Source organism: Somniosus microcephalus, chromosome 30 (genome assembly GCF_052327205.1).
Source record: "Somniosus microcephalus isolate GS21.2 chromosome 30, FLI_Smic_1.0, whole genome shotgun sequence".
Lineage (NCBI taxonomy): Eukaryota > Metazoa > Chordata > Chondrichthyes > Squaliformes > Somniosidae > Somniosus > Somniosus microcephalus.
Window position 1 is genome coordinate 21244168 of NC_141016.1, and position 20705 is coordinate 21264872.

At 45.6% G+C, this 20705-nt stretch overlaps 1 protein-coding gene and 1 pseudogene across 1 annotated transcript in view; one reads left to right on the forward strand and one right to left on the reverse strand.

The window, feature by feature from the left end:
* Positions 1–337: 337 nt before the first annotated feature.
* The window catches only part of LOC147098002 (sialic acid-binding Ig-like lectin 10), a 69358-nt gene continuing 48990 nt past the window's right edge, over positions 338–20705 (reverse strand). Inside the window, exons 2-5 of the mRNA XM_085970802.1 lie at positions 9125–9418; positions 6084–6365; positions 2482–2769; positions 338–432 (exon numbers count right to left, since the gene is read on the reverse strand). Of these exons, the coding sequence (XP_085826928.1) occupies positions 338–432; positions 2482–2769; positions 6084–6365; positions 9125–9418 (959 nt within the window). The remainder of the gene's footprint in view (positions 433–2481; positions 2770–6083; positions 6366–9124; positions 9419–20705) is intronic.
* On the forward strand, positions 7682–8402 carry LOC147098003 (uncharacterized; annotated as a pseudogene).

The following is a 20705-nucleotide window of genomic DNA, read 5'->3' on the forward strand; positions in this document are numbered from 1 at the left end:
GTGAAAGATAGAACATACGAATGTGCAGTTATTTATTCACATCCTCGGGACATCCCAAAGTGCTCCACAGACAATCAATTGTTTATCGAAATGTAGTCACTGTGGTTTTGTCAAATCACAAGGTGACCTGATACAATCCAGCAGCTAGCGTGCATAGTGACGGATCTCTGGGTCTCGTTAACATCCACCTGGATACTGGGCCATGAAAGACACACTCCAGATTGTAGGGGACACAGGGACCACGTATGGGAGTGGCGTCTGCTGCTTAACCAATCACTGACTTAAGGAGGGAAGATTGAAGGAAAGACTTTGATTAAAAAAAGTTAAACCTTCGCACTTACTTTCTCATGCACTTGAAGATTAAGAATCCAGCCAGTTCAACAGTCAACATGATCCCAGCTGCAAGCAATCTTACTTTACATTTATTGGAGGCTCTACCTGTAAAAACAGCCATTAATTACTGCAGTACAGTTTTAGAACAATGCTCCGATGTACCTCGAGAAGTGATGCACTCGCTCAATTTTTGGCAATTCATTCTCGGGATGTGGGCGTCGCTGGCAAGGCCGGCATTTATTGCCTTACCCTAGCTGTCCCTTGAGAAGGTGGTGGTGGGAAATCTTCTTGAAGCTGGGGTTGCTCGCCTTAGAGCAGAGAAGTTTGAGAGGAGATTTGATAGAGGTGTTCAAAATCAGGAGGCGGCTAGACAGAGTAGATAGAGTTAAACTGTTCCCATTGGCGGAAGGGTCGAGAACCAGAGGACACAGATTTAAGGCGATTGGCAGAAGGTCCAAAGGCGACATGAGGAAAAACTTTCTCCGCAGTGAGTGGTTATGATCTGGAATGCACTGCCTGAAAGGGTGGTGGAAGCCAATTCAATCATGGTTTTCAAAAGGGAATTAGGTAAGTCACTGAAGGAAAAACATTTGCAGGGCTACGGGAGTGGGCGGAGGATGGGGACTAGCTGAAGTGCTCTTGCAGAGAGCAGACACTGGCTCGATGGGCCGAATTACCTCCTACTGCGCTGTAATGATTCTATGGTTCTATGATTCCATGAGGTGCTGGTAGCTGGTTTGATACAAACTGAGTGGCCACTTCAGAGGGTAGTTCAAAGTCAACCACGTTGGCGTGGGACTGGAGTCACATATACGCCCAGACTGGGTAACAACAGCAGGGTACCTTCTCTAAAGGAATATTAGTGAACCATTTTATATATGTAATATCTATATATGTTATATATATAGCATTACTAAAATAACAGATTATTTGGTCATTATCATGTTGTTGTTTGTGGGATCTTGCTGTGTGCAAATTGGCGATCATGTTTCCTACACTACAGCAGTGACTACACTTGAAAAGTACGTCATCGGCTGTAAGGCGCTTTGGGACCATATAAGCATTATATAAATGTAAGGCTTCCTTTACTGTGAAACATTTATATGTAAAATCAATGTATGTATGTAATATCTTTATGTGTAATATCTAAAGATGTAATATTAGTCAGCCTCCAGTTTCTCCCTATCTACTCTATCAAAACCCTTCATGATATGGAACACCTCTATTAAATCTCCCCTTAACCTTCTCTGCTCTAAAGAGAACAACCCCAGCTTCTCCAGTCTCTCCCTGTAACTGAAGTCCCTCATCCCTGGGACGATTCTGCTCGAAGTGATGCAACAATCAGCTGACTTGTATCAGACTACAACAACTTGCATTTATATAGCACATTTATCATAGTAAAACTTCCCAAGGTGCTTCACAGGAGCATAAATCAGACAAAATTTGACACCGAGCCACATAGGACCATATGAAGGAACATGGGAACAGGAGCAGGTCATTCATCCCCTTGAGCTTTTTTTGTCGTACAACGAGACCATGGCTGATCTGTGCCCTAACTCCATATACTGGCCTTGCCCTATATGAACCTCGGTTCGCAGAAAACCCTTAGAAATCTTACGCCTGCAAAAAGCAGGCATAAGGCCTGGGTTTACAAGCACAAGAGTTGAAAAAAAGTTTAAAATTTTTTTTTCACTCATTTATAATTTAAAAATACTTTTACAAAAGGTAAGTTCATTCTTAGCCCTGTAAAAAACTTCAATTATTTTATTCAAAAAATTCAATTTTTGTTTAACATATTTAATATAATGTAATATTAACTAATTTTAAAATCATGATGGTTTTTAAAAAATGTATTTAATGTCTTAGTGTCTTTTTGGTGTGATCTCCATTCATACTTTTGACGGGTCTATCTGTCAAATGTATGAAGGGAGATTCCCTTATCCTATTGGCTGGTCTGGCCCACGTGATCCCAGGGATGCTTGCGAACCGCATGCACCCCTGGGATACGCGGGCCCTGCACATTTTGGGAGCCCTCAGGTAAGAGCATAGATTTTTATCCGATAGGAGGTCTCCGCATGCAGGAAGCCCCCTATTGGAAATTACGGGCCATTATTTTTTTTGTATTTAGAGATGTGAAAGTATCTGTACACTCGCATTCCACAGTGATGGTTATGGTCCTTTCCACTGCTCCATGTTCATTCTCAGCCACACACTGATAGTCTCCAGCGACCCTGGATGTAACATAAGCAAACTCCAGCCACAGTTCATTGTTGGATGTTGTTCTGTTCATTGTGAGACCAAGATGTCGCCACGTCAGTTTAGAAGCTGGGAAGCTTGTGACAGAGCAGAGTATCACTGCAGAATTCCCTTCTTTTATATTGATCAACGAATCTTTAATCGTATCAAGGGAAGTAATTGAGAGATTCTGTGGTGCGTCTAAAAACAAATAAAAATCAGTTGACTGTTATATCAATGCAACTTTCTTTGTCACAAAGCACGTAATCCAGGCAGACAATTTACTGCAGTACTAAGGGAGCACAGACCTGTCGGAGGCGTAGTATCAGGGAAATGCTGCACTGTCGGGGGACAGTACTGAGGAAGTGCTGCACTGTCGGGGGGCAGTACTAAGGGAGTGCTGCACAGTTTGGAGGTGCCGTCTTTCGCATGACATGTTAAACCGAGGCCGCATCTGCGCTCTCAGGTGGACGTAAAAGATCCCATGACATTCAAAGAAGTGTTCTTCCCAGTGTCCTGGTCAACATTAATCAATAAAAACACATGATCTGGACCCTGCAAAGTCCTCCTCACTATCATCTGCGGATTTTGCCAAAATTGGGAGACCTGTCCCACAGTCTTGTCAAGCAACAGCTGACACAGGCATACTCACAGAATCATAACTTTCAGCCAATGTCCCAGACTCCTCCACCACCATCCTTGGTATGTCCTACAGGACAGAATCACCAGAGGTGGCAGCACAGTGGCATACAGTTGGGAGGGCATGTCCCTGGGAGTCCTCAACATTGAAATCTCATGGCTTCAGGTCAAACATGGGCACCCTCCCTCAGCTGATGAATCAGTATTCCTCCATATTGAACACCACTTTGAAGAAGAACTGAGGGTCACTAGGGCACGGAATGTACTCTGGTTGGGGGACTTGGAAGGAACATAAAAGCAGATTGTGAAAGCTTCTACAAGTATGTAACATGATAAAGATTAGTGAAGACAAATGTAGGTCCCTTACAGTCAGAAATGGGAGAATTTATAATGGGGAACAAGGAAATTGCAGAGCAATTAAACAAATACTTTGGTTCTGTCTTCACGGAAAAGGACACAAGTAACTTCCCAGAAATGCTAGGGAACCTAGGGCCTAATGAGAAAGAGGAATTAAAGGAAATTGGTATTAGTAAAAATATAGTGTTGGAGAAATTAATGGGACTGAAAACTGATAAATTCCTAGGGCCTGATAATCTGCATCCCAGAGTACTAATAGAGGTAGCCATGGAAATAGTGGATGCATTGGTTGTCATCTTTCAAAATTCTATAGATTATGGAACAGTTCCTGCAGATTGGAGGGTGGCAAATGTCACACCACTATTTAAAAAAGGAGAGAGAGAGAAAACAGGGAACTACAGACCAGTTAGCCTAACATCAGTAGTAGGGAAAGTGCTAGAGTCTATTATAAAGGATGTGATAACAGGACACTTAGAAAATATCAACAGGATTAGACAAAGTCAACATGGATTTATGAAAGGGAAATCATGTTTGACAAACCTATTGGAGTTTTTGAGGATGTAACTGGTAGAATAGATAAGGGAGAACCAGTGGTGTGGTGTATTTGGATTTTCAGAAGGCCTTTGATAAAGTCCCTCGTGTTCAGTTCCCTCCATGGCCCTCGCCTCTTCCTATCTCATTAATCTCCTCTGGCCCGACAACCTTCTGGGATCTCTGCATTCCTCCAATTCTGGCCTGTTGTGCATCCCCGATTCCCTTCGCTCCACCATTGACGGCTGTGCCTTCAGCCGTCTAGGCCTTAAGCTCAAGAATTCCCTCCCTAAGCCTCTCCGCCTCTCCCACCTCCTTTAAGATGCTCAGTCAAAAATTGACACTGAGCCACATAAGGAGATATTAAGACAGGTGACCAAAAGCTTGGTTAAAGAGGTAGGTTTCAAAGGTTATCTTAAAGAAGGAGGGAGAGGAGAGTCAGAGACTGTATATGGTGTTTATGTGCATGTGAGTGTGTGTCATAGGCTTGGTAAATTCCACAGTCTCCCATAGAAATTGGCACGTATTTTCCGATGCCTATGGGTGTGTACGCGCTGTGTTCACACCCGTAGGGACATCGGAAATGCCGGGTTCAGTGCATGCGAAGCGCATGCGCTGAAAACCAGCATTTCCAATATGTCAAGAATGCTCTTGACAGATCAGACGCCTGCCCTGGAGAAGAGCCTCTGCGGGGGGAGAGTTCCGCTTTCTGCAGAACCTCCGCTCGCTAAAAAAACTTACAAATCTTACACCTGGAAAAAGCAGGCGTAAGACCTGCTTTTAACAGCATAAGAATTGAAAAAAGTAAAAAACAATGTTTTTTCACTCATTTATAATTTTAAAAAACTTTTAAAAAAGGTAAGTTTATTTTTAGCCCTGTAAAAACCTTGGCCTAGAAATTCGGTGGGCTGCGCCACCAGTTAGCGCCTAAAGAGGGTACTCAGTGGCTTTAGCGCCACTGGCCATGCCTCCCGCGATATTTAGCTGGGGCGCTAATGGCGGCGTTAGCCTGTTGCGCTGCGCCGCCACTGATGACGTCATTGGTGTGCACAGTGCCCCGCTACTGCCTCGATCTCGATATTCGGTAGCGTCCGCCTCTGTAGCGCCGTTCGCAAATCGCGCCCGGTTCACGGGGCCTTCCTGTGGTGGCAGTGGCGCAAATTAAGGTGGAGGTGCGGGGCGGCCGTTTTTTTCGGTGGTCACCTGCCAGCACCTCCGTCCCCGGCCTCCTGATCTCCCCCCGTGGTAGTGCCGGCTGTTTTCCGAAAGCCCGGCACTTCTCCTCGGTGCCGGGCTCTTTTGCCGGCACTCACGATCTCTGATCGTGCTGGTGCAGGCCCCTCCCCCTTAAGAATGGGAGGAAGGCCTGCAGTACCGCAGCGCGCCATGCCGCAGCGTGTGGCGCTGCGGCACGTTGCGCTGCGATATTCAGTTTCAGCGCTCTAAGAGGGACGCGGAGCGCCTTGAGCCTCGCCCCGTCTCCCTCTTGGGGCGCTCAAGCTGAATTTCCGGCGGTCACTACTGCTCCGATCGCTGCGCTAATTCCGGCGCCCAGGCGAGCTTGGCGCCCCGTTTGCGGCTCCACCGAATTTCTCCCCCCTTGAAATATTTCTTTCAAAAAATAAATGTTAGATTAAAATGTTTAATTTAATGTAATTTTAACTCATTTTAAAAACGTGAGTTTTTAAAAAATTAGTCTAATGTTTTAGTGTCTTTTTGGGGTGATCTCCATTCATATATTTGACGGTTCTATCTGTCAAAAGTATGAAGGAAGATTCCCTTCTCCTATTGGCTGGCCTGGCCTACGTGATCCCAGGGACGCAGTGGAGAGGCCCAGCATTGGAAGTGTCCGGACCTCGGGAGACCTCAGGTAAGAGCGTAGATTTTTTTCCGATAGGAGTCCTCCTCACGCAGGAAGCCTCCTATCGGAAATTACGGGCCAATTTTTTTTTGTATTTAGAGAGATGTGAAAGTATCTGTACACTCACATTCCACAGTGACGGCTATGCCCCTCTCCACTGCTCCATGTTCATTCTCAGCCACACACTGATAGTCTCCAGTGACCCTGGATGTAACATTAGCAAACTCCAACCACAGCTCATTGTTGGATGTTGTTCTGTTCATTGTGAGACCAAGATGTCGCCACGTCAGGTTAGAAGCTGGGAAGCTTGTGACAGAGCAGAGTATCACTGCAGAATTCCCTTCTTTTATATTGATCAACGAATCTTTAATCGTATCAAGGGAAGTAATTGAGAGATTCCGTGGTGCGTCTAAAAACAAATAAATATCAGTTAACTGTTATATCAATGCAACATTCTTTGTCACAAAGCACGTAATCCAGGCAGACAATTTACTGCAGTACTAAGGGAGCACGGACCTGTCGGAGGGGTAGTACCAGGGAAATGCTGCACTGTCGGGGGACAGTACAGAGGAAGTGCTGCACTGTCGGGGGGGCAGTACTAAGGGAGTGCTGTACAGTTTGGAGGTGCCATCTTTCGCATGACATGTTAAACCGAGGCCGCATCTGTGCTCTCAGGTGGACGTAAATGATCCCGTGACAGTATTCAAAGAAGTGTTCTTCCCAGTGTCCTGAGCAACATTTATCAATAAAGACACGTGATCTGGACCCTGCAAAGTCCTCCTCACCAACATCTGGGGATTTGTGCCAAAACTGGGAGACCTGTCTCACAGACTTGTCAAGCAAAAGCTGAGATAGTCATACTCACAGAATCCTATCTTTCAGCCAATGTCCCAGACTCCTCCATCACCATGATTGGTATGTCTTATCCCACCAACAGGACAGACCCACCAGAGGTGGCAGCACAGTGGTATACAGTTGGGAGGGAGTGTCCCTAGAGTCCTCAACATTGACTCCGGACCCCATGAGGTCTCATGGCTTCAGCTCAAACATGGGCAAGGAAACCTCCTGCTGTTTACCACCTAACACCTTCCCTCAGCTGATGAATCAGTATTCCTCCATGTTGAACACCACATTGAAGAAGAACTGAAAGTCACTTGGGCACAGAATGTACTCTGGATGGGGGACTTCAATGTCCGTCACCAAGAGTGACTCGGTAGCACCACTACTGACTGAGCTGGCCGAGTCCTGAAGGACATAGCTGCCAGACTGTGACTGCAGCAGGTGGTGAGAGAACCAGCATGAATGAAAAACATAATTGATCTCATCCTCACCAATCTACCTATCGCAGATGCATCTCTCCATGACAGTATTGGTAAGAGTGACCACCACACAGTCCTTGTGGAGACAAAATCCCATCTTCATACTGAGGGCACCCTCCATTGTGTTGTGTGGCACTACCACCATGCTAAATGGGATGGATTCAGAACAGAACTAGCAGCTCAAAACTGGGCATCCATGAGGTGCTGTGGGCCATCAACAGCAGCAGAATTGTATTCCACCACAATCTGTAACCTCATGACACGGCATATCCCTCACTCTAACACTACCATCAAGCCAGGGGACCAACCCTGGTTCAATGAGAAGTGTAGAAGAGCATGCTAGGAGCAGCACCATCCATTCCTAAAAATGAGGTGCCAACCTGGGGAAGCTGCAACACAGGGCTACATGCATGCTAAACAGCGGAAACAGCATGCTGTAGACAGAGCTAAGCGATCCCACAACCAATGGATCAGATCAAAGCTCTGCAGTCCTGCTACATTCAGTCGTCAATGGTGGTGGAGAATTAAACCACTAACGGAAGGAGGTGGTTCCATGAATAACCCGATCCTCAAAGATGGCTGAACACAGCATGCGAGTGCAAAAGACAAGGCTGAAGCATTTGCAACCATTTTCACCCAGAAGTGCCGAGTGGATGATTCATCTCGGCCTCCTCCTGAGGTCCCCACCATCACAGAAGTCAGTCTTCAGCCAATTCGATTCACTCCACATGACATCAAGAAACAGCTGAGCGCACTGGACACAGCAAAGGCTGTGGGCCCCGACAACATCCCGGCTGTTGTGCTGAAGACTTGTGCTCCAGATCTAGCCACGTCTCCAGCCAAACTCTTTCAGTACAGCTACAACACTGGCATCTACCCGACAATGTGGAAAACTGCCCAAGTATGTCCTGTCCACAAAAAGCAGGACAAATCCAATCCAGCCAATTACCGCCCCATCAGTCTACTCTCAATCATCAGAAAAGTGATGGAAGGTATCATCGACAGTGCTATCAAGCGACACTTACTCACCAATAACCTGCTCACAGATGCTCAGTTCACATTCCGCCAAGCCCTCTCAGTTCCCGACCTCATTACAGACTTGGTCCAAACATGGACAAAAGATCTGAATTCCAGAGCGGAGGTGAGAGTGACTGCCCTTGACATTAAGGCAGCCTTTGGCCAAGTGTGTTAACAAAAAGCCCCAGTAAAATTGAAGTAAATGGGAATCAGGTGATGAACACTCCACTGGCTAGAATCATACCTAGTGCAAAGGAAGATGGTTGTGATTGTTGGAGGTCAATCATCTCAGCCCCAGGATATTGCTGCAGGAGTTCCTCAGGGCAGTGTCCTAGGCCCAACATTCTTCAGCTGCTTCATCAATGACCTTCCCTCCATCATAAGGTCAGAAGTGGGGATGTTCACTGATGACTGCACAGTGTTCAGTTCCATTCGCAATTCCTCAGATAATGAAGCAGTCCATGCCCACATGCAGCAAGACCTGGACGACATTCAGGACAAGGGCTGCAGGCTTATGGGAACACCATCACCTCCACATTCCCCTTCAAGTCACACACCATCCTGACTTGGAAATATATCGACATTCCTTCATCATCGTTGGGTCAAAATCCTGGAACTCCCTCCATACCTTCACCGCACGGACTGCAGCGGTTCAAGAAGGTGGCTCACCACCACCTTCTCAGGAGTAATTAGAGATGGGCAATAAACGCTGGCCTTGCCAGCAATGCCCACATCACAGGAACTAATTTTAAAAAATTGCTGTTTGTGGGATCTTGCTGTGTGCAATGTAGACAATTATGTGTAATGTAGCATAAAGGATGTCCATACTTACATTGCACAGTTAGTGTGAGGGTCCGCTCCGATGAAACAGATGGATAACTGACCCTGCAGGTAAGAGTTTTCCCGTGGTGCTTGAGTGATGGGATCAGGGTCAGAACAGCAGTATATGTCAGAGTGACGCCATGCTGAGTTACACTGTTTGAGACTGACCCGGGTATGTCAGCTGGTTTGACCCAGGTTAAGACAGGTGCTCTTCCCTTGCACGTGGTGTTGAAAGTGCAGCTTACGTCCACACGCTTTCCTGCAATAATTTCAGCAGGGAATATCATGGGTTTATCTGTGAAACCTAACAGACAGAGAATGGATCCTTTTAGATAAATTTAACATGAAGCATCGGTTCAAATAGAAATCATCGTCCCGCAAGTGAAACTATTTTTACGAAGGTGATAGCAGAGGATATAATGATCAGGAAAGACTGAACAGGTTGGGCTTTTTTCTTTGAAAAGAGATGGCTGAGGGCTGGCCTAACAGAGGTCTTTAAAATGATGAAGGTGTTCGATAGGGTAGACGTAGAGAAGATGTTTCCACTTGTTGGAGGACACCAGAACTAGGGGCCATCAATATAATATAGTCACTAAAAATCCATCAGGGAATTCAAGAGAAACTTCTTTACCAAGAGAGTGGTGAGAATGTGGTACTGCCCCACGAAAAATGCAGCTCTCCCTCAGTACTGCCCCTCCAACAGTGCAGCACTCCCCCAGTACTGCCCCTGTGACAGTGCAGCACTCCATCAGTACTGCCCCTCCAACAGTGCAGCACTCCCTCAGTACTGCCCCACTGACAGTGCAGTGCTCCCTCAGTACTGCCCCTCTGACTGTGCAGCAGTCCCTCAGTACTGCCCCTCCGACAGTGTAGTGCTCCCTCAGTACTGCCCCTCTGACAGTGCAGCACTCCCTCAGTACTGCCCCTCCGACAGTGCTGCGCTCCCTCAGTACTGCCCCTCCGACAGTGCAGCACTCCCTCAGTACTGGCCCCCGACAGTGCAGCGCTCCCTCAGTACTGCCCTTCCGACAGAGCAGCACTCCCTCAGTACTGCCTCTCTGACAGTGCAGTGCTCCCTCAGTACTGCCCCTCCGACAGTGCAGCACTCCCTCACTACTGCCCTTCCGACAGAGCAGCTCTCCCTCAGTACTGCCCCTCCGACAGAGCAGCACTCCCTCAGTACTGCCCTTCCGACAGAGCAGCACTCCCTTAATACTGTCCATCCGACAGTGAAGCGCTCCCTCAGTACTGCCCCTCTGACAGTGCAGCACTCCCTCAGTACTGCCCCTCCGACAGTGCAGCACTCCCTCAGTACTGCCCCTCTGACAGTGCAGCACTCCCTCAGTACTGGCCCTGGGTGCTTCGGCCGGGATCTTGTGCTCAATCTCTGGACTTCCCTTGTTCCTTGAACTAGAAAGATGTCCTGTACGACAGACTTCAGCCCCAAGCCCAGACCTCAATAATAAGTAGAAATTTTGAAAAGGCATCAGTCATTGGAATCTGTGCTTATAAACTCACAACACCAACAAAGGACGACGTTGGTCATGGAAGTGAATTATAATCGATCCGTTACTTACCCAGGGCCTCTCCGACTAGTCGCCTGGAGAGTAATTGCTGACATTCACTGCTGGGCACGAATGACCTTCCTGTGCTGCTCTGTGTATTTATTTAGCAAGTGTTGATGTGTCACTGTGAGTCAAATGAGGAAATAGAGAACTAGTGAGAAAACATCACTTTTTCTTGCCTTCGTGGCAAACGGTTAACCCTTTGTGTCCTGACACTGTGATGATATTTCTGCTCAAAGCTGGGCAGCCGTTGACATGGAGTTTCTACCGTGGCTCAGTGGGTTGTGCACTGACACTTGCCTCTGAGGCAGAAGGTCATGGGTTCAAGACCCCACTCCAGAGACTTGAGCCCCATAATCCAGGCCGACACTTCGGGGGTGATTATCTCAATGGGAAGCTTTTGAAGGCGGGACTCCCACTTGTCGGGTTTCAGTACCGCCTCCATCAGCTTCTGGCCAATCAGCGGGAATATCCCCTGATTGACCCTGTTAAGCCCGCCCAGCGGGCTCAGCAGGCCAATTAGGGCAAAGCCGATGGTAGAGCACGTCAATGTATGAAAGAAGAAATGTCATCATTTGACAGCTCTGTGAAGCTGTCAAACACTGACATTCTGTGTAGTTTGATGAGGTCTTGCATACAAGGCCTCATCAACGTTTTTCTTTTGCAGAAATGAGATGTTTGTTGCATCTGAGAATGCAACGGACATCTCTCATGTGCAACACGGAGGTGCGAGACCCTCCGTATAGAAACCGACTGAAGCCTGCAGGAAGAAACAAACGTAAGTACACTTTTAAAAACACTTAGGACTTACCTCAGATACTCACCTCTACACTCTTGCACCCATCACCTTCACACCACACTTTTGCAACACCCCCCCCGACCCCCGCAGACCTATTACTCGCCTCGGTGACCCTGGCGGGTTTTGGAGCCTTCGGGAAGCCTGCACTTGTGAAGGCAAAAACAGGATTATCCTATTTTCTGCCTGTTAACTACCTGTTAACAGGCAGTTAATAGGCTTTAATCCCTTCCTGCCTCCAAGGAGACGGGACCCGGTGTGGCACAGCAACCGGCCTCCTGGGAAGATGGCATGGAGGCGGGCTGGGGGCGGGTTTGCCACCCGCCCCCAAATTCTGCCATTTTCACGGCAGTCCCGCCTCCATACCCGCCTTCTCGGGGCTGAGAAAATCACCCCTGAAAGTACTGAGGGAGTGCTGCACAGTTGGAGGTGCTGCCTTTCAGATGAGACTTTAAACCAAGGCCCTGTCTGCCCTCTCAGGTGGACTCAGGGGGAGTTCTCCCCAGTGTCCTGGGCCAATATTTATCCCTCAATCAAATTCACTAAAAAATATTTTTTTTATTCATTCACAGGATGAGGGTGTCGCTGGCAAGGCCAACATTTATTGCAATCCCTAACTGCCCTTGAGAAGGTGTTGGTGAGCCACCTTCTTGAACTGCTGCAGTCCCTGAGGAGAAGGTACACCCACAGGGCTATTGGGGAAGGAGTTCCAGGATGTTGACCCAGTGACGATGAAGGAACGGTGCTATATTTCCAAGTAAGGATAATGTCTGTCTTGGTGGGAAACTTGGAGCTGATAATGTTCCCGTGCATCTGCTGCCCTTGTCCTTGTAGGTGGTGGAGGTCATGGGTTTGGGAGATGGTGTCAAAAAAGCCTTGCCTGAAGGGATAATTACAGTCCTAGCCCTTTTGGGCTATCCCAGATCAAGCGGATTCCCCATTAATTCACCCTCAACTTAAGTTAGAGATAGCCAAATTCCATAAGACGCTTAAATGCCAGCAAAGAATAACTAAAAGATGAATTAAGAAAGGGAAGATAGATTATGAAAGTAAACTAGCAAAAAATATAAAAACAGATAGCAAGAGTTTCTACAGTTATATAAAAAGAAAAAGGGTGGCTAAAGTGAATGTTGGTCCCTTAGAGGACGAGACCGGGAAATTAGTGGTGGGGAACATGGAGATGGCAAAAACGCTGAACAAATATTTTGTATCATTCTTTACAGTAGAGGACACTAAAAATATCCCAACACTGGACAAACAGGGGGCTTTAGTGGGGGAAGATCTAAACACGATTAAAATCACTAAGGAGGTGGTACTCGGTAAGATAATGGGACTAAAGGCGGATAAATCCCCTGGACCTGATGGCTTACATCCTAGGGTCTTGAGAGAAGTAGCGGTGGGGATTGCGGATGCATTGGTGGTAATTTTCCAAAACTCCCTGGATTCAGGAAAGGTCCCAGCAGATTGGAAAACTGCTAATGTGACGCCCTTGTTTAAAAAGGGAGGTAGACAGAAGGCTGGAAACTATAGACCAGTTAGCTTAACATCTGTGGTTGGTAAAATGTTGGAGTCCATTATTAAGGAAGCAGTAACAGGACATTTGGATAAGCATAATTTAATCGGACAAAGTCAGCATGGTTTTGTGAAGGGGAAGTCATGTTTGACAAATTTGCTCGATTTCTTTGAGGACGTGACAAACAGGGTGGATAAAGGGGAACCAGTGGATGTGGTGTATTTGGACTTCCAAAAGGCATTTGACAAGGTGCCACACAAAAGATTATTGCACAAGATAAAAAATCACGGGATTGGGGTAATATACCGGCATGGGTGGAAGGTTGGCTATCTAACAGGAAACAGAGAGTTAGGATAAATGGTTCATTCTCGGGTTGGCTATCAGTAACTAGTGGTGTTCCGCAGGGGTCAGTGCTGGGACCCCAACTCTTTACAATCTATAGTAACGATTTGGAGGAAGGGACCAAGTGCAACATATCCAAGTTTGCCGATGATACAAAGATGGGAGGGAAAGGAGTGAGTGAGGAGGACATAAAAAACCTGCAAAAGGACATAGACAGGCTAAGTGAGTGGGCAGAAATTTGGCAGATGGAATATAATGTTGGAAAGTGTGAGGTTATGCACTTTTGCAGAAAAAATCAAAGAGCAAGTTATTATCTAAATGGAGAGAAACTGCAAAGTGCTACAGTACAAAGGGATCTGGAGGTCCTGGTGCATGAAACACAGAAGGTTAGTATGTAGGTACAGCAGGTGATCAGGGAGGCCACTGGAAACTTGGCTTTTATTGCAAGGGGGATGGAGTATAAAAACAGGGAAGTCTTGCTTCAGTTATACAGGGTACTGGTGAGGCCACACCTGGAATACTACGTACAGTTTTGGTTTCCATATTTAAGAAAAGATATACTTGCTCTCGAGGCAGTTCAGAGAAGGTTCACTCAGTTGATTCCGGAGATGAGGGGGTTGACTTATGAGGAAAGGTTGAGTAGGTTGGGCCTCTACTCATTGGAATTCAGAAGAATGAGAGGCAATCTTATCGAAACATATAAGATTGTGAGGGGGCTTGATCGGGTGGATGCGGTGAGGATGTTTCCACTGATGGGTGAGACTAGAACTAGGAGGCATAATCTTAGAATAAGGGGCTGCCCTTTCAAAACTGAGATGAGGAGAAACTTCTTCACTCAGAGGGTAGTAAATCTATGGAATTTGCTACCTCAGAGAGCTGTTGAAGCTGTGACATTAAATAAATTCAAATGGAGATAGACAGTTTCCTAGCTGATAAGGGAATTAGGGGTTACGGGGAGAGGGCAGGGAAGTGGATGTGAGTATAGGTTCAAATCAGCCATGGCCCTATTGAATGGTGGAGCAGGCCCGAGGGGCCGTATGGCCTACTCCTGCTCCTACTTCTTATGTTCTTATGTTATGTTTATGAGGGTGAGTGTGAGGGTAGTATAGTGAGATGGGAAAGTGATAATATAGATAGAGAGGGATGGGTAGAGGTGCAACGTAAGTTGGTGTGAGTAAGGGTGTGCAGGAGTAGGGTAGGGAAGGCAGAGTAATAAGATGTGATGAATGGCACAGCAGGATGGGGTTGAGTGTGGCTTTGCAGTAATGTTTCGTCATCTATTGAGATCACTGAAAGTTTTGGGCCACTGCAGCCTGGTCCTCCAGATGACACCCCTGCTTGGTGCCCTCCTGTGCAATGTGCAACCAGGCTGCCTGGTCTCCTGGGGAAGTCTCTTCTGCCCATTCGAAGGGAAGAGAACCACCCTGTGTGTTGTGATTCCCTCCATAAGCATATGAATGGAGTCATAGGTGAGCCTGTGTGCAGCCGTGCACCTGTGTGCAGTGCTTGTCGGTGTTTGCAGCACTTCAATGCTGTAGAACACTCAGAGTACAGATGTCAAAGTAAATTTGCACATGGTCCCATTAAGGAAACCGGCTGAAAAGGAATCTCATCAAATAATGTCATCAGACCCGCTTCCTTCAATTGGTCAGCAAACGCACAGGGCGGGCTGAACAGGCCCAATCAGGGGAAAGTCATTTCGGAGGCTGGGATGGAGCCAGCAGCGAGGTCACGACCTGCCACTGACCTCGCCCGCCATGGACCTGCCGAGGTTGGGGAAATCGCAGCCAAAGTGTGCCAAGTAGACTGAATCAGCCTAGCCAATCAGATGGGTTGCAGACCAAACAAGAAGGTTTTAAATAGTGATTCATAATGGAGAAAATAGCATGAGTTCTGATGGTTTCCAATCCATTGTTCCTGCATTGTAATTCAGCACAGAATATATCTCCATTGGTGGGTCTTTTAGGCTTTGCATTGGGTGGAAGATTTGCTTCACTAAACAGGGTCCTGAGGTCCTTGAGTCAATATAGTCAACTTTTCCGCTCCCATGTCCAGGATTCCCTTTCATCTGTTGAGTAACCTTGGTGAGTTCCTTGTTTGTCCTGTAGATGGTACACACTGCAGCCACAGTGCGCCAATGGCAGAGGGGCTGAAGATCGAGTCTAGTGGAGCGAAAAGCCATCCAGTGCTAAATATTGATATTTTTCTCCTCAGCTGTATTTTCACAAGAGTGGAAAGGCGACACTCCATGAGTTGTGAAAGCACAGGAAGGTTTGTGTGCACAGATTCCATGTCATTACAGTTATCCATCAAGTCTGGCAAACGAAACTCGAGTTGGAATCTGGTACAAAAATGAGAGACGGATATCATGGTCTGTAGTCTTTCACTACAAGGATCACAATCAGTCACCACGGTTATGACATCGGATCTGGCTGTCTGGAGACCTGAAAGATGGCGACTGTTCCCTGATTATAAATGACATCACACAGCAAGATGCAGGGCGTTATTATTTCAGAATAGAATTTTATGACAACAAGGGTAAATACAACTGCAAGCCTGACACACAGCTTCAAGTTTCTGGTAAGTGCTGTGTTATAATTACTCAACCATTCACGTTCAACAGTTAATGGGAAATAACATAAACTGTGGCGGTTACATATTAACATAAAACATAGCTTATTATAATGCAGCGTCTGATTACCAATATCCTGGTGATATCTTCCAGTTCAGTCCTAAAGCATCCTCTAATACTCACTTTATTATAATGATTGAATGTCTTGACTGTGTCCATCAATGTTATCAGGTTATCAACTCCCATCTATCTGTCTAATCGTGTTTAAATTCTGACATATAGACAAAGTATAGAACATAAGAACATAAGAAATAAGAGCAAGAGTAGCCCATACGGCCCCTCGAGCCTGTTCCGCCACTCAGTAAGATCATGGCTGATCATCGGCCTCAACTCCACTTTCCTGCATGATCTCCATATCCCTCGATCCCCTGGAGTCCAAAAATCTATCGATCTCAGCCTTGAATATACACAAAGACTCAGCATTCACAGCCCTCTGGGGCAGAGAATTCCAAAGATTCATAATCCTCTGAGTGAAGAAATTCCTCCTCATCTGAGTCTTAAATGGCCTACCCCTTATCCTGAGGCTATGCCCCCTAGTTCTAGACTCTCCAGCCAGGGGGAAATAACCTCTCGGCATCTACCCTGTCAATCCCCTTCAGAATCTTGTATGTTTCAATGCGGTCACCTCTCATTCTTCTAAACTCCAGAGTGTATCGGCCCATTCTACGCAATCACTCATCATAGGACAGGCCTCTCATCTCAGGAATCAATGTAGTGAGCCTTCATTGCACCGCCTCCAAGGCAAGTATATCCTTCCTCAGATAAGGAGACCAAAACTGAACACAGTACTCCAGGTGTGATCTCACCAAGGCCCTGTACAATTGTAACAAGATTCCTTACTCTTATACTCCAACCCCCTTTGCAATAAAGGCCAACATGCCATTTGCCTTCCTTAGTGCTTGCTGTACCTGTATGCTAGCTTTCTGTGTTTCTTGCACAAGGACACCCAAATCTCTCTGAACACCAACATTTGGAAGTTTCTCACCATTTAAAAATTATTCTGTTTTTCTATTCTTCCTACCAAAGTGAATAACCTCACATTTCCCTATATTATGCTCCATCTTCCACCTTTCTGCCCACTCGTTTAGTCTATCTATATTCCTTTGCAGACTCTTAGGGCTGAATTTTACCAGCCCTGAGGAGGCGGAACTGCTGGCAAAATCAAAAAGAATGGGAACGGGTCCCAACTCGCCTCCAAACAATCTTCCCAGGAGTCGGGTCCCCAAAAGGACCTGACTCCTAGCGATGGGAAGAGGGTTATAGCCACTTAACTGCCTGTTAACAGAGGCTTTTTCCCATTTTGAGATTTCTGCTGAGGGCTTCCCGACATCGGGGAACCCTGCCAGGGTAAGTGAGGCATGCTGTGGGTCTGTTGTAATGTTTGTGTATAGATGACAGCTGCAGAAGTGGTGTGAAGGATCCAATGGGACACTGGTGAGTATCAGAGGTAAGGAGATGTTGGAAAAATAATTTTTAATGTCTTTAGCTTTTCCTGTAGGTGACAAGCTTTGAAGTCTCACCTCATTGGGAGAAGTGACAGATCTCTTCTGTAACCTCATCTGCAGCTGCCATCTGTTTTATCCTAAGGAGAGAGTCATTGGAGAGTCTGGGTACAAGGGCTCACCTTTGTACAGTGATTGTCAGTGTTTGACAGCACCTCAATGCTGTCAAACACTGGCAAATCATCTGTCACAAATAAATGCTACATGTCCCTTTAAGAAAACCGGCAGATGAAGCATCATCAACTGACATCATCTGACACCGGCTTTCCCTTAATTGGCCGGCAAGCCCGCAGTGCGGGCTCAACAAGGCCAATCAGGGGAAAATAGCGTCTCTGCGTCGGACGTTGCTGGGGGTGGGACTAAAACCCGGAAGGCAGCAGTCCCGCCTCCAACTCGTCTCGGTGAGTAAAATCGAGCCCTTTGTGTTCTCCTCAAAGCTTCCTGTCCCGCCTAGCTTTGTATCATCAGCAAACTTGGATACATTACGCTCGGTCTCTTCAACTAAGCCATTAATATAGATTGTAAATAACTGATCCTTGCGACACCCCACTAGTTACAGCCTGCCAACCTGAAAAAGACCCATTTATCCCTACTCTCTGTTTTCTGTCTGTTAACCAATCTTCTATCCATGCTACTATATTACCCCCAACCCCATGAACCCTAATCTTGGGAAATAACCTTTTATGTGGCACCATATCAAATGCCTTTTGGAAATCCAAATATATTACATTCACTGCTTCCCCTTTATCTACCATGCTAGTTACATCCTCAAAAACTCTAATATATTTGTCAAACACGATTTCACTTTCATAAAACCATGTTGACTCTGCCTAATCATGTTATGATTTTCTAAGTGCCCTGATAACACTTCCTTAACAATTCCAGCATTTTCCTGATGACTGATGTCAAACTAACTGGCCTATAGTTCCCTATTTTTTCTCTCCCTCCTGCCTTGAATAGCGATGTTACATTTGCTACAATCAAATCCCTTGGGACCATTCTAGAATCTAGGAAATTTTGAAGGATCAAAACCAATGCATCCACTCTTCAGCCACCTCTTTTAGAACCCTAAGAAGTAGGCCATCAGGTCCAGGGGATTTGTTGGATTTTAGTTCCATTAATTTGTCTAATTATTTTTCTCTACTTATACTAATTACTTTAAGTACCTCACCCTCATTAGACTCTTGGTTCCCCACCATTTTTGGTGTGCTTTTTGTGTCTTCTACTGTGAAGACAGATATAAAATATTTGTTTAACGTTTCTGCCATTTCCTTATTTCCCGCAATAATTTCTCCTGTCTCAGCCTCTAAGGGACCAATGTTTACTTTTGCCACTCTCTTCCTTTTTACATACTTGTAGAAGTTCTTACAATCTGCTTTTATATTTCTTGTTAGTTTTCTCTCATTCTATTTTTTCCCTTTTTATCAATTTGTTGGTCAACCTTTGCTGGTTTCTGAAACTCTCCCAATCCTCAGGCTTACTATTATTCCTTGCAACATTATAAGCTTCTTCTTTCAATCTAATGCTATCCTTAACTTCTTTAGTTAGCCACGGTTGGATCACTTTTCCCGTGGAGTTTTTGTTTCTCAATGGAATGTATTTTTGTTGCGAATTATGAAATATTTCTTTAAATGCTAGCCGCTACTTATGTACTGCCATACTTTTAATCTATTTATCCAATCTACCTTAGCCAAATCGCCCCTCATACCTATGTAATTGGCTTTATTTAAGTTTATGACTAGTTTCGGACTTAGGTAAGTCACTCTCAAAATTAATGTGAAATTCTATCATATTATGATCACTCTGCCCCAGAGGATCCTTTACTATGAGATTGCTAATTAACCCTGTCTCATTACACAATACAAGATCTAAAATAACCTGTTCCCTGGTTGGTTCCATGACATATTGTTCTAGGAAACTGCCCCAAATGCATTCCATGAACTCGCCCTCCAGACTACCTTTGCCAATTTGATTTGTCCAGTCTATATGAAGATTAAAGTCCCCGAAGATTATCGCATTACCTTTGTTGCAAGCTCCTACTATTTCTTGATTAATATAAGGAGGACAAAGGGATTAATTAAGAAAGGGAAAATAGAATATGAGAGTAAGCTTGCACGGAACATAAAAACTGACTGTAAAAGCTTTTATAGATATGTGAAGAGAAAAAGATTGGTGAAGTCAAGCGTAGGTCCCTTGCAGTCAGAATCAGGGGAATTTATAATGGGGAACAAAGAAATGGCAGACCAATTAAATACATATTTTGGTTCTGTCTTCACAAAGGAGGACACAAATAACCTCCCAGAAATGTCGGGGAATATAGGGCCTGATGAAAGGGAGGAACTGAATGAAATCAGTATTTCTACAGAAATAGTGTTAGGGAAATTGATGGGATTGAAGGCTGATAAATCCCCAGGGCCTGATAACGTACATCCTAGGGTACTTAAGGAAGTGGCCCTAGAAATAGTAGATGCATTGCTGATCATCTTCCAACATTCGATGGAATCTGGAACAGTACCCATGGATTGGAGGATAGCTAATGTTACCCCACTATTCAAAAAAGGTGGTAGAGAGAAAATGGGGAATTACAGACATCGGTAGTGGGGAAAATGCTAGAGTCCATTAAAAAGATGTAATAGCAGAGCACTTGGAAAACAGTGACAGGATCGGACAAAGTCAACATGGATTTACAAAAGGTAAATCGTGCTTGGCTAATCTACTGGAATTTTTTGAGGATGTAACTGGTAAAATAGATAAGGGAGAACCAGTGGATGTGGTGTATTTGGACTTTCAGAAGGCTTTCGATAAGGTCCCACATAAGAGATTAGCATGTAAAGTTAAGGCACATGGGATTGGGGGCAAGGTATTGACTTCGATAGAGAACTGGTTGGCAGATAGAAAGCAAAGAGTTGGAATAAACGGGTCTTTTTCCGAGTGGCAGGCAGTGACTAGTGGGGTACCGCAGGGATCAGTCCTTGGACCCCAGCTATTCACAATATATATTAATGGTCTAGACGAGGGAACTAGATGTAATATCTCCAAATTTGCAGATAACACAAAGCTGGGTGGACGTGTGTGCTGTGAGGAGAATGCCAAAAAACTACAGGATGACTTGGACAGGTTGGGTGATTGGGCAGAAGCATGGCAGATGCAATATAACATGGATAAATGTGAGGTTATCCACTTTGATGTCAAAAACAGGAAGGCAGATTATTATCTGAATGGCAATAGATTGGGAGAAGGG